This window comes from Scophthalmus maximus, chromosome 5 (genome assembly GCF_022379125.1).
Source record: "Scophthalmus maximus strain ysfricsl-2021 chromosome 5, ASM2237912v1, whole genome shotgun sequence".
NCBI classification, from domain to species: Eukaryota; Metazoa; Chordata; class Actinopteri; order Pleuronectiformes; family Scophthalmidae; genus Scophthalmus; species Scophthalmus maximus.
In genome coordinates, this window is record NC_061519.1 from 3,720,947 (window position 1) to 3,735,204 (window position 14,258).

Consider the following 14,258-nt stretch of genomic DNA (forward strand, 5'->3'; position numbering starts at 1 on the left):
GACTTTGTAGCCGTCACACATCGCTCTCCGCTTTGACTTTGACTGGAACTGCTGGAAGAGAAGCCGGGCTCCTAAAAGGAGAATAAACTTTCAGTGCTCGACTGTTTTTTTTGGTATTTTTGTGTGTCTCCGCTTGAGGGCAGCCCAATTCCTATCAAGTCAAACATCTACCGCTGTCCTCGTTAGACAGAAAATTTAATATTCATGTTGTTTGTTGTTTTCCCGTCCTTCTGCCCCAAATTTATGATGCTGCATGCCGCCGCAGTCTGCAGCACGGCTGAAACGGGGGCGGGGGGGGGGCGCAGAATGTGAGAATGACCCGGAGAGCAACCCTGGCGGTTTTTCCGCTGCCACCTCAGATCGGTTAGCTGCTTTAAAAAGAAAGCTCCGTCAGCGTAGGGATCCAAGACAACATTTCACCAGACCACAAGGTCAGACCGTCTTTGATTTCCAACAGAGGAGCTTGACCCTGGCTTCCATTTCGATTACGGAGCAGGTTGGGCTCCGGTTTCTGCGTTAATTCATCTAGATGACTGGAGAGATTGGTATCTCACAGTGGCTGTTTCTCTGCAGAGAGACACGCTTGTGTACCGCGGTGTTAAAGGTAGAGACTTTGACGTGCGCCGCAATATATATAGAGCAATTTTATTATTAGACAGAACATTTAAACAGTCACACAAATGTACAAGGCAACATTCGTCACTGAACTGGCAGAAACGCCATTTTTTATCAGTATTTATTTTTTTCATCTACATTTTCCTTAATAGACAGGAAAGCAATTCAGCCACAAGAAGTGCCGTGTTTTGAGTAACGGATGTGACTCACTTTTTTTTTCCTCTCCTGGAGGAACTTGCCCTCCATGCCGACCGTTCCTCTCACTCTCTCTCCACCTACACACATAACCTGACGCCGAATGTATCAAATTCGTCATCAGGTCATTCTGGCCAATGTGGGAAAACATCGACTGGAGTGGAGCTAGACGAGACAGCTCGACTGCAAACATAATAACTTGCCGCACCTCATCATAAATACTCGGAATGCAGTCCACATCCCATATTAATGTTGTATAATAGAATCCTTGTAATAGAATCCTTTGATGCCTCATCATCTAAACATGTGTGGTAAGAGGAGAATGTTTTAGCTATTGTCTGATACATCCATACTATGCATATATGTCAAATTCCCCCTACAGATTAAGATATATGTATAAAAAAAAGCGCGTTACTTTCTGCTCTTTCATTTAAACCTGGTGTGGATGTTTGTGTCTCGCGGCAGGACTCGAGGAGGAGTTCCTTCCCTGCATGCAGTGGTGCCCCGAGGAGCAGCACCCAGAGGAGCCCCGCTCAGCCGGGCACCGTCCTCCAGAGGGAGGGGGGTGCAGAGAGCCAGAGGTGCCCCGCCAGCTGCCGGGTACCGACCGGCTCCTCCCATAGTCCAGGACACGTACGGAGAATATGTGAGTACACTGAAAAAACCTCGTCGATGAATGGGGTCAAGGCCGATTCGCCTCTGAGACATCTGTTCAAGTCAGGGGTCGATGGACGATTCCTCTCACATAATCATTTAATCTGACTGTCGGAATTTTTTTTACAGATGGTCTCTTTGAGCTCATTGTGTGTGACGACCTGTTTGAAAGATTTTCTCCCTGGTTCATATCTGCAGTAAAGACTATGGACGATGCTTAAGAACGTGTTTTCCCTAGTCATGAACAAGTGGTTAGTTGCAGCAGCCGTCCGAGACTCCCGCAGGTAAAAACGGACTGACCAAACACTGAGTAACCCTAAAAAAAACTCACTACGGACAGACTGTTAGACAGTCCCTGGCCTCGCTGCATAATCAGGTTACAAATAACCCATGATGCAATGCTGCCAAAGACTGTAGTTTCGCGGGTACTCTTTCCATTCAAATAGAATATCTGTATCTATAACTTAATGGACACTTGTCTCGCGTGAAATATAAAACAAACCCCCACTTTTTAAAACGTATGCTTTAATAAAAATGATATTTGGACTAGTAAAATGTTCCCTTTGTCCAGAGTGGTAGAGACGTTTTACGTCAGATTGCGATAACGTAGCCCACACTGTTGTAACCTAAAAGTTATGTTTCAAGGAATAAACGTACGGGGAGCGCGAATAAATTGAGGAATTTGGCTCATTTAGCTAATCCCTATATCCACAAAGCTAATCCCTTTTAATCAATTTAAATCCCTTTTTGACTGACACCGAGCAGTGCGAATGTGTCTCCTTTGAATCGATGCTGCTGCTCCTTTTGTTGATGTCCTTGGCCCGTTCGTCGTGTCTTTGATGCTTTTATTGTTTTAATAAATGATTGTCTGTAATCGGGGTGCGCTTGTACAAGAGAGCTGGCTCTCGAGAGTCCTTCCCCGATTTAAAGTAAAGCTCATAATCACAAACACGATTATGATAATTTACACAGTTTAACTTCTACTTGAACGCTGGTCGAGACGTGGCGAGATTGTGCCGATACTGAGCGTGGTGGATGATATCGTGAAGTATGCGCCCACTGAAAAAGGGAGAATGAGTGCGACCCTCTGGAGGTGGCGCCTTATGTCGTTGATTAGCTGGCGGGTTGTAAAAATGCACGCATGTGTGTGGCATCATGTCATTCGTCTGTCTTTGCTCAACACCAAAGACTTCAACAGATACCTCACTGTAGTTTGGGTCTCAACATACCCAGCCTGGGTGCAGCTGAGATGGTGTAGCTTGTATCCATGGAGCCGCCAGTGCCACTCCAGCTGATCCATAAGAAGTGATGCCACCCCCAGTGTAACGGACGCATCACACACTTTTTAAATGATAAGTAGCAAACTGATTGAATGTTAGCGGCAGCTGAACAGCGGAGAAACAGATTTTTCTACTTGAAATAGTTTTATTCAGTGTTTTTACCAAATTAATCACCAGACCAGTTTGGTTTTTTTTGGTGAGGAAAACTCTGCGGATGAATTGGTTCTTTAAAAACCGTCTGAACATTAAAAACAAAAAATAATCCTAACCAGGAAAAGTGGTGAAGACAACAACCGCACACTGATCCCGCGCAGCGTCACCACATCCCCAAACTTTGTGTTTTCAGAAAATTATATATTGTGCATTAATGAAATCGACAACATGAGCCACATTCCGTAGTTCATAAGAAATGGTAAACGAACTGTATTTGTACACGGTGGAGCTTTTCTAGTCGGAGCCGCCAGGGGCAGTTTACGGTTAAGTGTCTTACCCAAGGACACTTCGGCACACGGACTGGAGGAGGCGGGGATTGAACCATCAACCTTCCGGGTTAGTGGCTGATCCTCTCTAACTCCTGAGCTGCAGCCGCCCACAATAAAATTTGGTTTCACATTGTTAAATGTGAAAGTATTAAGGGTTAGGGTTAAGTCTGACCAAAATTCCTTTTAGCTGCTTGTAGCTTTGGGAGTCAAATAACAGAGATGAATTAAGGGAAGAAAATGTATATTCTTTGAAAAAGGAAGGTGTGTCCTTTGTGTAGTGATGTTGAAAGCAAGGCTGCAAGTAATTTAAACCCCCTGGACATAAAACCAAACTGTCTATACATGACTGCAAACCCCGGTCTACACGAGAGAAAATAGGATGTTTTTGTAATATGAGTGAACTGGCCCTTAAAAATGCCCAGACAGCAAAATGTATGCGTGAGTGCTTAAATACCAGCCTGTATACGCTGAATTCAAACACACACGCAGAACCTGAACAGCCCATCAGACTGAGTGGTTTGTCTGGATGCACCGAGTGTTAGCATAAAGTGTGACTATGTTGTCCCCGATGTGGTTTTGTGGCTTACCTTCACGGCCTTATGGGAACCCTGGCTGTAATATCAACAGCTGCCAGAGATGAATATATTAGGCTTAGAGTCAGAGCCTTTGTGCATCAGCCAAGAGAGTCTCCCGCCGCACCGTCAAGGCACGTTCCCCCCGGGACCCCGGCATCAACATCGCAAATTTAGCAGATAGAAGGCGAGAGGAGGTGGCCCATGTTGGAAAAATTGCCCCAGCAGCCCATACCTAACCTCATCTGACAGGTTTATTCAGAGGTCGCAAATTCAGATGTGATGGGGTCGTGGGGAATGACTCCTGGACCAGCTGTTTCCCATCATTGTCACAGTTGTAAACTGCCTCCCCCGACACCTGCACCTGTGCAATCCGAGTGGGGCAGAAAAAAAAAAATAAAAAAGACCCCCGGCATCTGCCAGATGATAAATCGAACCACATCGCTGCAAATTAGTGGCTGAATGAGTTGCTTCGGTATCATCGGAATACATCACCATCCCAGGACGAGCGCTCTCCATCGGGCCGCTAACAAATAGGGCCTTGTAATCATCAATGAAATGACAAAGAGACGTTTCTTGTTCACGTTTGTTGCCTTCATTTATCACTGCTTAGCTTTCGCTCGTGCGTGTTCCCGCCGTTCTCTTTTGGCTGCGCAGCATCGCCACGGGCCAAAACATTTGTTCAGCCGCAGGCATTTGCTTCTTCCCTCTTGCTCAGACAAAAGAAGACACCAGGAGTTATATCTTGAACAATTTGTCATAGCAACAGAGGGGTGTACAGTATCTTTGTCTGTTTGGGGGGAGGGCGGGGGGGGGGGGGGGGGGGGGGGGGGGGGTTACGTAATCCATCCCTTTTTAAAGCTTCTGTTTGTAATAGAAGTATCACTATCAAATTACTCTGAATCCAATTGTTACCAAACAAAATCAGAGAAACGTGATTACCCCATGATCCGTTCTTGGCAGCCCCATCAGTCTTGAGTGGTTATTATGATCGCAGCCAAATCTTATTTCACGTAGTTCATTAGGCGCATATTGAGATCTGTGTCTTACCTGCTGCTAATCCCATTGGAGAAGAATTAGCAGTGATGCAATTTCTCCATTTCGGAAATTAGGTGACACGTCCTCTTTTAGTGCACTGCCAATATGGAAAGTACAGAGGCAAATCAAAGAGGTAGAACTTCACTCTCTTACTAAATCTAGAGCTATATGCTCACGTGACTGTGCCTGTTTGTGTTTACACGGAATCATAACTCCGTTGGGTGTGAAGACCGAGACATGTTCAATACACGCGGGGTGGCATTATTTATGTAAAATCCTCCAGATACATTAATCCGTTGTGAGCACTGTGGGTCCATGCTCACTGTTGCAGCAATAAAAAAAAAATAATCATCCGCCCTCAGGCACTTCTCCGCATGTCCAGCCCTGTCGACAGCCAAGCGTTTTTAATTGAATTGTGTTCTCCGTGGCACCGTCCGTGTAGTCGTTTGAATCTAAATTGGGTGTAATGGGTGGGAAAATATTTCAGATGCGGTCATAAAGGAGCTGCATCCAACTGGTGTGCCAGACAAGACCAGTCATGAAGATACGATTGAAACCTGTTCGCACGGGACAAAACCTGTGATTTGTAATAATTGCAGAGAAAATGCAATTATTTTTTTGTTCGCCTCTCAGTAATGTGAATCATCTATAATTTCACTAAACATCTCTCATTTCAGTAAACACAGCTTTAATTATAAAAAAAATTGTCGTGCAGGTTATATTTATTAGCTACGCATCCTTGCAGAGTGGCTAGAGTTGGTCCACAACTTTGGTCCATAATGAAATATCTCAATGGTCATTGGCCGAATCGGCATGAAATTTGGCACAGATATTCATGGTGTCCAGTCCACATGACCAAACCTAAGGCGTTGGTGATTTTCCGTGTTCCTTTTGTGCCATTAGCAGATCTTAGTTCAGACATTCATGGCGCCCACAGGATGAACCTCTCTTTGACCCATCCATTGTCTATCCCGTTGTATCCATTAAATGGGCAGTAAGCGATTTTGTTGTGATTTTACTGCACAACCTGGCCGTGAACCCGCGATCTCAGGTATGTGAGACTGACGCGCAACCATCTAGGCCAAAACCGCAGAGTTGCAGCGCCACCCGCTAGCACGTGTCTAAAGGTGTCGACGAGTGATGTTTACAAACTGCGATACAGACTGCACTCGCAGTTTTTAGTTTTTCAATGTAGAGAGCCTGGGCCGAGGAAATATTTGCCGATTTTTACAAAACGTGTATCGCTTTAGAATCGTTTACTGACGATTTAAGGGTGGCGGGGGGGACTGGAGCCAATCCCATCTGACATTGGCCGAGAGGTTCACCCTGGACAGGTCGCCAGGCTATCACAGGGCCAACATACTGAGGCGAACAACCATTCACTCTCACATTCAATCTCTTCCGCATGTCTTTTGGACTGTGGGAGGAAGCCGGAGAACCCGGAGAGAACCCATGCAGACGCAGGGAGAACATGTCAACCCCACACGGGAGGCCCTGGTTGGTTTGAACCGGGCTGCGAACACAGAACCTTCTTGTTGTGAGGCAACAGCGCTTACCACTACAGCACCGCGCAGCCCGCCTCACCTTGACCCTTTTCCCCCAATAAGTTTGTTCCTGAGCATAAAGCTGCACATTGTACTTTGTTTAGTACAAAAAAAGCAAATGTCTTTTTTTCAAACCCTCTCTGCAGTCATGGTTTGAATCCCAATCCCAAGTTATCTCCGGGTGGTCAAGTTGCTTGCCTTGTCGGATTGGTAAGCTGCATCAGACAAAGTGATATTGAATTTCATTTTTTCCATTGCAGATGTGTTTCTGTGGGGCTAATTCATAAATGACACAAATTGCTCAGATGGTACTTGGCAGACAGAAATAGAGCTTATCTAGAACCAAAGCTCCGAAGATCAAAACCAAAGGTGGTGAAATAACATAGGGGAAAGCAAAGACATTTGTCAAGCGTAACACGGGGTAGTGATACTTCAACTTGATGCATGGGGCCAACTCTTTGGCATCCTCAATCTGATAGCGTGAGTAGTATTTCCATCCCCGTGGCGGAAAAAAAAAAGCCTCAGCAAATTCCAGCCTGTTCGGCCGTCTGAAATATGCTGGCAGGAAAAGCTGAATAAGTGACACATGGATACTTTGAGAAATTTAAGCCCAAGACAGATGATCGAGGGCTACGAGTACCGGATTATTTGTTTCTCCTCAGAGCAAAATCACGGGGTGTCATTTTGCTTTTATCGTTAAGAAGTTAATAGCAGTGTTTGGCACAGCCGTATGGAGGCTCGACATTTTTCTTTGAGCAGATGGTATCATAAATTAGTCGTCTGGGATGAACAAGGATTCCCCCCCCCCCCCCGCCCCTTTTTTATTATCCTGATTTTCTTGCTCTGTTGTTCGCATTTGTGACACATTTTGGCTTTTCGCAGAGGCCACGTAGCATGCGCAGTTCCCCACAAATTTTCATAAGTGTGAGTGCAGTGTGTAGTAGAACTGATTTGGATTGAGTGCAGTGTGCAGGGAACAGATCCAGTGCCTCATATCCCGCTCTGGGCGTCAGTGCCATCCTATCTGTTACAGTGGTATTGTAGAGCAGAGTGGGGCGGCTGTGATACTGCTGTTGTAACATGCAGTGCCAGGCCCTCTGTTACTCTTCGGTGGCCTCAGAGGCCGGTCCTTATCTTTTAACAACACGCCTCTCAGCCATCCACTGGCATACAAATGAAAGACTCACTTAGGGGGCTGATCTCTCTCTTCTTCCCCTGTCTTCGCTCCCCTCCCTCGACCTCTCACTGTCACACTAATCCTGTTTGGGGTTGGAAACGCAGCACTGTTGCACTGGTGCCGCGCGATTGTGCTCGCCGAGATATTCTGAGGAAGCGATATATCAATACGAACAGACGAGATATGATATAATGGCCTCACTCGCGCGTCACATGTGGCACCGCAGAAATCATTTTAAATGTGCCAACATGATTTATAAACCCAAGCATGTGTTTCTCCTCTCAGATGGCTTGTTACTCAATTACAGAGCCGCTGCTCTAATAAATGGCAGTAATGTGCCATTGTTAAAGTTTAATGTGGTCCTTAATACAAGACCAGTTTTTCTTCCAAAGCGAAGGTGAGAGAAGGATTCGGTTCGCGTTCATGGCACGTGGCCTGCACTAAAAAGGAATCAGGACAAAGTCATAGTTATAGTAACAAAACAGAAGTCTTGGATGATATATTCATGTTCTGTTTTCACCTTGCTAGTGGCCTATAACAATGTGGATGTCGGTCTGTTGCACACACACTTAAAGGGGCATAAGCGATTCTCAAGCAATACGCGTTTTGTAAAAAATAGTGAATATTTCCTCACGGACTGTTAGCTGTCTGTGTGTGACCTGAAAAAGATCTGGGTTTTTTGCTCAGCCCTGGCTCTGTATATGGAAAACCAAAAAAAAAATGGTGCGGACTGCACCAGACAGCAATGCGAATGCAGTTTACTGACATCACTCGTCGACACCTTAAAAAACATGCTGGCCGGACATGGTGCAACTTGGTCTAGTGGTTAGTGCGTCGGACTCCCATACCCTAGGTCACAGGTTCCGGCCCGGCCAGAGCAGTAAAATCACAACAAGAATCGCTTAATGCCCCTTTACGTCCAGATATTTCATTACAGAACATGAAAACTGTGATGAATGCAACTTTAACTGTATTTTGTCCGTCCAAATATTTTCTGTACATTAGCTTTTGACCACTGTTTAATAGGTACAGCTAGTGAAAGCTAATGTGGAAATACAACAGTCCTGCAATAAATCCTTCTCCATATAGGTTATAATGTTCAGTCTGTATTGATATTGTCTCAGAGAGGTATTGATTCAACAATTTGATAATGTTGGCGGGAATGTTTTTTGTGCTGCTGTCTTACTGTCTTACTCTCGTTATAACGAGAGGTATTTCTGTTATTTAGCCTATACTCGTAGAGTAGAAGAACAGACACCTTTCCTCATTACACAACACAATTCAACAACAGTCTACAAAATTACCATGAACTAAAATCAACTGTAAAACACAAACTGATCATAAAGAGAGGATTTATTACAGGACTATGTTGTGTAAGACTGCAGTAGTTTAAGCTAGTTGTACCTAATAATAATGCAAAACACTCTCTGCCTCTCACTTTGACCTGATTGATCTGACAAATCTCTTAGTCTTCAGATGCTCTGGTGGTTGTGCTGACGGTCACCTTTTGTTCCCTTTAGTGTGTCAGGCGCGCAGCCGTCTTTTTTTCCTACGATGTGGCTACTGTTTTCCTTTGGCTACATAGACCTGACACTATACTTCTTCAGAGGCCGGGATTCAAGAGATCTAACATTTTCGCATTCACTCGTTCTGACATTTGACAGGCAATGTTGAAAACATAATGAAATGAGTCCCGTGAAATCAGCTGTGGATATTCACAGTCCCCAGAGGATGAATCAAAACATTTTACCAGCTATCCAAACTTTCCTTAGGTGGACATAATGTGTCACAAAAGGTGACACATTATGGAAAAATTTATTTTTCAGTGTTTGTGCAGATACACGTGTCTCTGGAGCCTGCCAGCCCACAAACTGTCAAAACTGTGTCAAACGGTGACCACCCTATCTTTTTTTTGTGAGCTGGCTGAACCCTACACCCTGGATCTGAACCACTGGTTCAGATTTCTCTCCCACTCTGACATCGCAGTTGGACTCTTTTGGGGTAACCCCGCCTGCAATCTGAGAATCTCCACTTGTCTGGTGAAGTGGCGTGACATTTCCTACACATTTTGAAATCGGTTGACCAATCACAACAGACTGGGCCAGCTAGCCAATCAGAGCAGACTGCGGTTTTAGGGAGGTGGGCTAAAATAAATCCAGGTGTTTTAGACAGAGGGTGAAAAGAGGAGCTGCAGGAATGGGCAGTATGAGAACACTGATGCCTTTTCTGAACATTAGAGCATGTAAACCTTTTCAAGTGGTAGCACAAATTAAAAGTATGAACCTGAATATGAGCATGATACGTCACCTCTTGCCAGAATTTATTGCCATACGATTACTTTCACACGTTCATGTTCATCAGAGGAGGAACCCTCTTCAACACTGACATTTGCAACTGTCAGTCCAACATTTGCCTGGAAAAATCGCCTCTATATCTTCTTGGCAGATTGCCATGAAATTCACGCACCAAAGTGGGCGAAGACTTTTGATTTCAACATCCCCCCGGTCTTTCTTTATGGCTGCAACATCTTTATTTTGTCCATTTCGTCCAACTTTTAATGCCGTTTAATGCGGCATAATTTCGGCCCTCAGGGGCGGCCAGTAGGCCTTTTTTTGAAAATGAGCCAGCGAAGCCGTGTTGTCAGCGCATAAAATCATGTAATGCTAAACGTTAGATTTTTTTCTGTGAACCAACTGGCAAACTAAGTCCTGACAATATGTGGACAGCCTCTGGACATCTTGCACAGACTGAGCTGGCAAAATAAAAAGCGAGTAAAGTCTGCTCGAGCACCCGGCTTCTTTCCACGCGTCAAACCGTCCACGAGCACGACACTGAGCCCCAGCTGCTCCTGACGCTTAGGCCGGTGGTTGTGTGTGCGAACTAGTGGATGAGAGGCAAATTGTGCAACACTTCGGATGAACGGTCCGTCAAGAAGTGCAATACAATTTTTAGATTATTATTCTTTTTACTTTTTCTATTTGTGGGAAAACCATATAATCACACTAGTACCTATACGGCACATACAATTAAAGATCAGAGTAGTCACATGTAGAATCAATATGTGATGATGGAGAATGTTACTAGAGTTATTCTTAATATCAAAGTAATAGTTGATGAATTACCTTGAAAAATGAAAAAAAATAATGTCAAGGTAAAGTGGCTAAGCACTAAGAACAAAGGGCTCCATATTTTCTTAACATGACTTACAGTCCTTCTCATAATGTTCACCTCGGACTGAGTTTATTTATCAGACGTAGTCTATTCATGTTGTTGAAAGAACCTATCTTTAAATCACCGAACGATGACACAGCGTGAATAATGGATAGTTGAGGACCGGGGCTGCAGGTTACTGATGATGAGGAAAATTACATTTTAATTGAGACGAGCGGTGAAACATTCCACCGCTGACTTCATAGCGCAGGAACACAATATTGTGTGTTTAAAAATAGCTATTTAATTACCATTCCTGTCTCGCATAAGGAAATGGAAATGCATCAAGCCAATTTAGAAACAAATCAAAGTAATCATTTGAAGGTGCTGGAGAGATATTTCCTTTATGATCTCCGTCGGGCTCCAGCTGTGTATTAATATGTGTACGACTAATGTTAAATAAGTTTGTGGGGGGAGAAAAACACACAACCTTTAATACAAGTTCACGACATCAGTCATTTACATGACTACAACAGCCTTCGCAGCCAGTTATTTGTAATTAACTCAGCCTTTTCCGACAGCGTTTCATGACAACTGCCGCTCCGTCGTTAAACGTTGAAAAAAACTCAGCCCTAAAGGAAATCAGATTTTTTTTTTCTGATTGCCTGATGAATGTTTCTCACACCAGATTTTGTACATCTGCAGCCAAGAAGTGTGGTCACTGCCTCACTGACTGTTTTCTTTCTTGCGTCATGTCCGACCTTCCCAAGTTCCACACAGGAGTCGTGTCTGGGGTCTGATATACTGGGTGAACTCCACCTCTCACCCAATGTCAGCTGGGATTGGCTCCCGCTCCCCTGTGACCCTTAATTGATAAAGCGGCATTGATAACGGATGGATGGATATATGACATATGGTCATGTCAAGGTCAAATTAGTTTTGTATTATTATTGTTTTTTTCTGAGGTTACCTAGTGGGGCCAGTTCCGATACCAATATTGGGGAGTGAAACATTTCAGATAACAACATATAATGTACATATATTTTGATATTGATATTTTAACAGTTTGAGCGTAAACCTCATTATGAATAATGATAAATACAAGAAAGCAGAAATTCAAATAAATATAAGCAAAATGTAAACATAAAATGCAATTTTTTTTCAAAAAGTAAGCAAAAGTATTCACATAGGTTATCATACAGTAAACGCAGATACCCATATGTCTGTGAAAGACTCATATTTGTCAATTCTGTCAGATGGGTAAAATTAGATTGACCCTTCCCCTTTAGTTATTATGGTTTGTCAAAAATATTCTATAGCAATGCAGAGCTATGGCCTTATTTCATGTGTAGAAAAGGGCTGTGGTCAGTTTGTAGTAACCAGTGCAGACACTTGACTTGATGTTTTGGTGCTGAAAGAAACTATCGCCTTCCCAACCTCAGCTACACGCTTTCCCGTGTTGTCCCGCTGAGACTGCTGTCCTTCCGTATTCATAACCATGCTTGTTTATTCCAGCCTGCGATAGGTACTGTATAATAGAGACACCTTTTAAATAGATTGAAGTAGAAGGAGTTAGAGCTTTGAGACAAAATAATTGGCATGTGTCTTACAAGGTACAGAGGCATTATTTCAAATTTCAGCGGCACTGACATTTCCAGCGACGCACTAAGTAACTTCAGTCGGTGCCTTTTAACTTCAAGCGTTTTCAGAGGTTTCGGCTTCAAAGGCTTGAGTTTGACTTTGAGCTAATATGTGTACGGCAATGTCTTTTTTTCCCCCCAGCACTTTCAAATGCTGGAGTATTAACACTCCGTGTATGAAAGCAGATTGTAACCTGATTCCCATATTCAGTGTGTGTGTGTGTGTGTGTGATATAAATATAAATAAACATAAATAATAATCTACTGCTAAGACTGATCTGAGATCTGGGAAAACCACTACAAGAATGCAGTCGTACTTTGTTTACAGTGAGAACATGGGGCCGGTTGACTTCAGTCCACAAAGTAAAGTAGCGTCAGTCGCTTTGGTCTGATGATAATTTTATACATATTCATGGTCGGATATAAAACGGATGATTCTAAATATCCAGCAAGCAGAACCTTCACATCATTTAATGTCCATGTTCAGAAACAAACGGCATTTGGGTTCGATCATCGCTGCTTATCAGTATCAGTACTGATCGATAGAGGTCTTCACACGCGGGGCCCGGTCGGGCCAGGTCTAAATTAGGGGGGGGGGGCATTATCTTTTGTCAAGCATCTATTAAATACCCAGTTGGCTACAGAATGATTTCTTGTTAGTGTGGGAGGTTGACACAAGACTTTCAGTTATTTGTATAAAATTGTCTTGGAAGCACATTCACAAATGATCTTACTTTCTATGACTTCATTTCTGTTCCTCGGACACTTTTGTTCTTAGGACAATTACAGTTGTTTGATTATGTAAAATTGTGCAGTAACATCGCTTTTAATTCTTTTTTTCATTTCTGGGACTGCGAACAGAACTGTTAATGTTCCAAAGGTTCAAGATTCTTTATTTACCTCATCTATTGTATCTGAGGTTCCTTTCCTTTCCTTGTTGTCTGCGTCGTGGTTGGGATTTACTTTGACAAGAACCGTTCAAAAGCTGCAAGGGTATTTCTTTTTTCTTTCGTCTTTGTTGCCAGCAGAAAAGGGTCATGTCCACAATTATATATGCCTGTTGAAAAGTGATTTTAACCAAATTCCTTCCTGCACTGCTTTTTAAGAACTGCTGCCCTTATTGTTTTTTAAAGGGGGTTCAAGGGGTTTAATATTGCCAAGAGGACAGTGGTTGACTAAACTTAGTCCTTGCATTAGCATGGGGAATTGTTGACTTTGCAAAAGCTCTTGTGGCTGCAGAACTACAAAAGCCAGGGGGACTTTGATTCCCTTTAGGCTGCGACTAGACAAATAGAACAGAGCTGCATGAAAACCAACGGACGCCCCACTCACACACACAATAGGACCATGTAGTCCTGTTTGCTGCCCTAACCCTAACCCTAAGAGTTTTGAGCATATAAATGCACCTGCCAGACGACCCCCCCTCAACACACACGCAAGCGCGCGCACACACACACACACACTGTAAGAAACCACAACTGTTGCACCAAACCTAATACATCACCAAGAGACAAGGGAGTCTCAACCGAGTCTCTTCGTTGAGTCAAACAGTACGTGCGTATTTCCTTCACATACTTCACTACTGGAGGATTAAAGATAAAAGAGTCGATTCAAACGCCGTCATTTGCCAAATGCATGTTTTTTTCTAATCAGGATTTAGGGCCTTAATAATAATATGGATGTGATGAGCACTTTCTTCTGCCGCTAAATCTTACAGCCATTCATTTCAAGCATGCAAATCAGGGGCAGATGGAATTAACCAGGACGTGTGTGTGTGTGTGTGTGTGTGTGTGTGTGTGTGTTGGTGGGGGGGGGGGCGTTATGAGAGATGTGTCGCGAGGGGTCGATGCCTTTTGTGGAACATAAGTCCCATTTATCCCAAATTAGGACGGGTGCGGCACTGGCTTCCTT

The 14,258-nt window shown here is 43.7% G+C and overlaps 1 protein-coding gene across 2 annotated transcripts in view; it reads left to right on the forward strand.

Annotated features, from left to right (window-relative positions):
- The window catches only part of khdrbs3 (KH domain containing, RNA binding, signal transduction associated 3), a 104,418-nt gene that overhangs the window by 69,620 nt on the left and 20,540 nt on the right, over nucleotides 1-14,258 (forward strand). For both annotated transcript variants that reach the window (XR_007030806.1, XM_035635412.2), the window contains one exon: nucleotides 1,276-1,456. Coding sequence is in view for 1 of the 2 variants with exons in the window: in XM_035635412.2 (XP_035491305.2) it covers nucleotides 1,276-1,456 (181 nt within the window). In the remaining variant the exon portion in view is untranslated. The remainder of the gene's footprint in view (nucleotides 1-1,275; nucleotides 1,457-14,258) is intronic.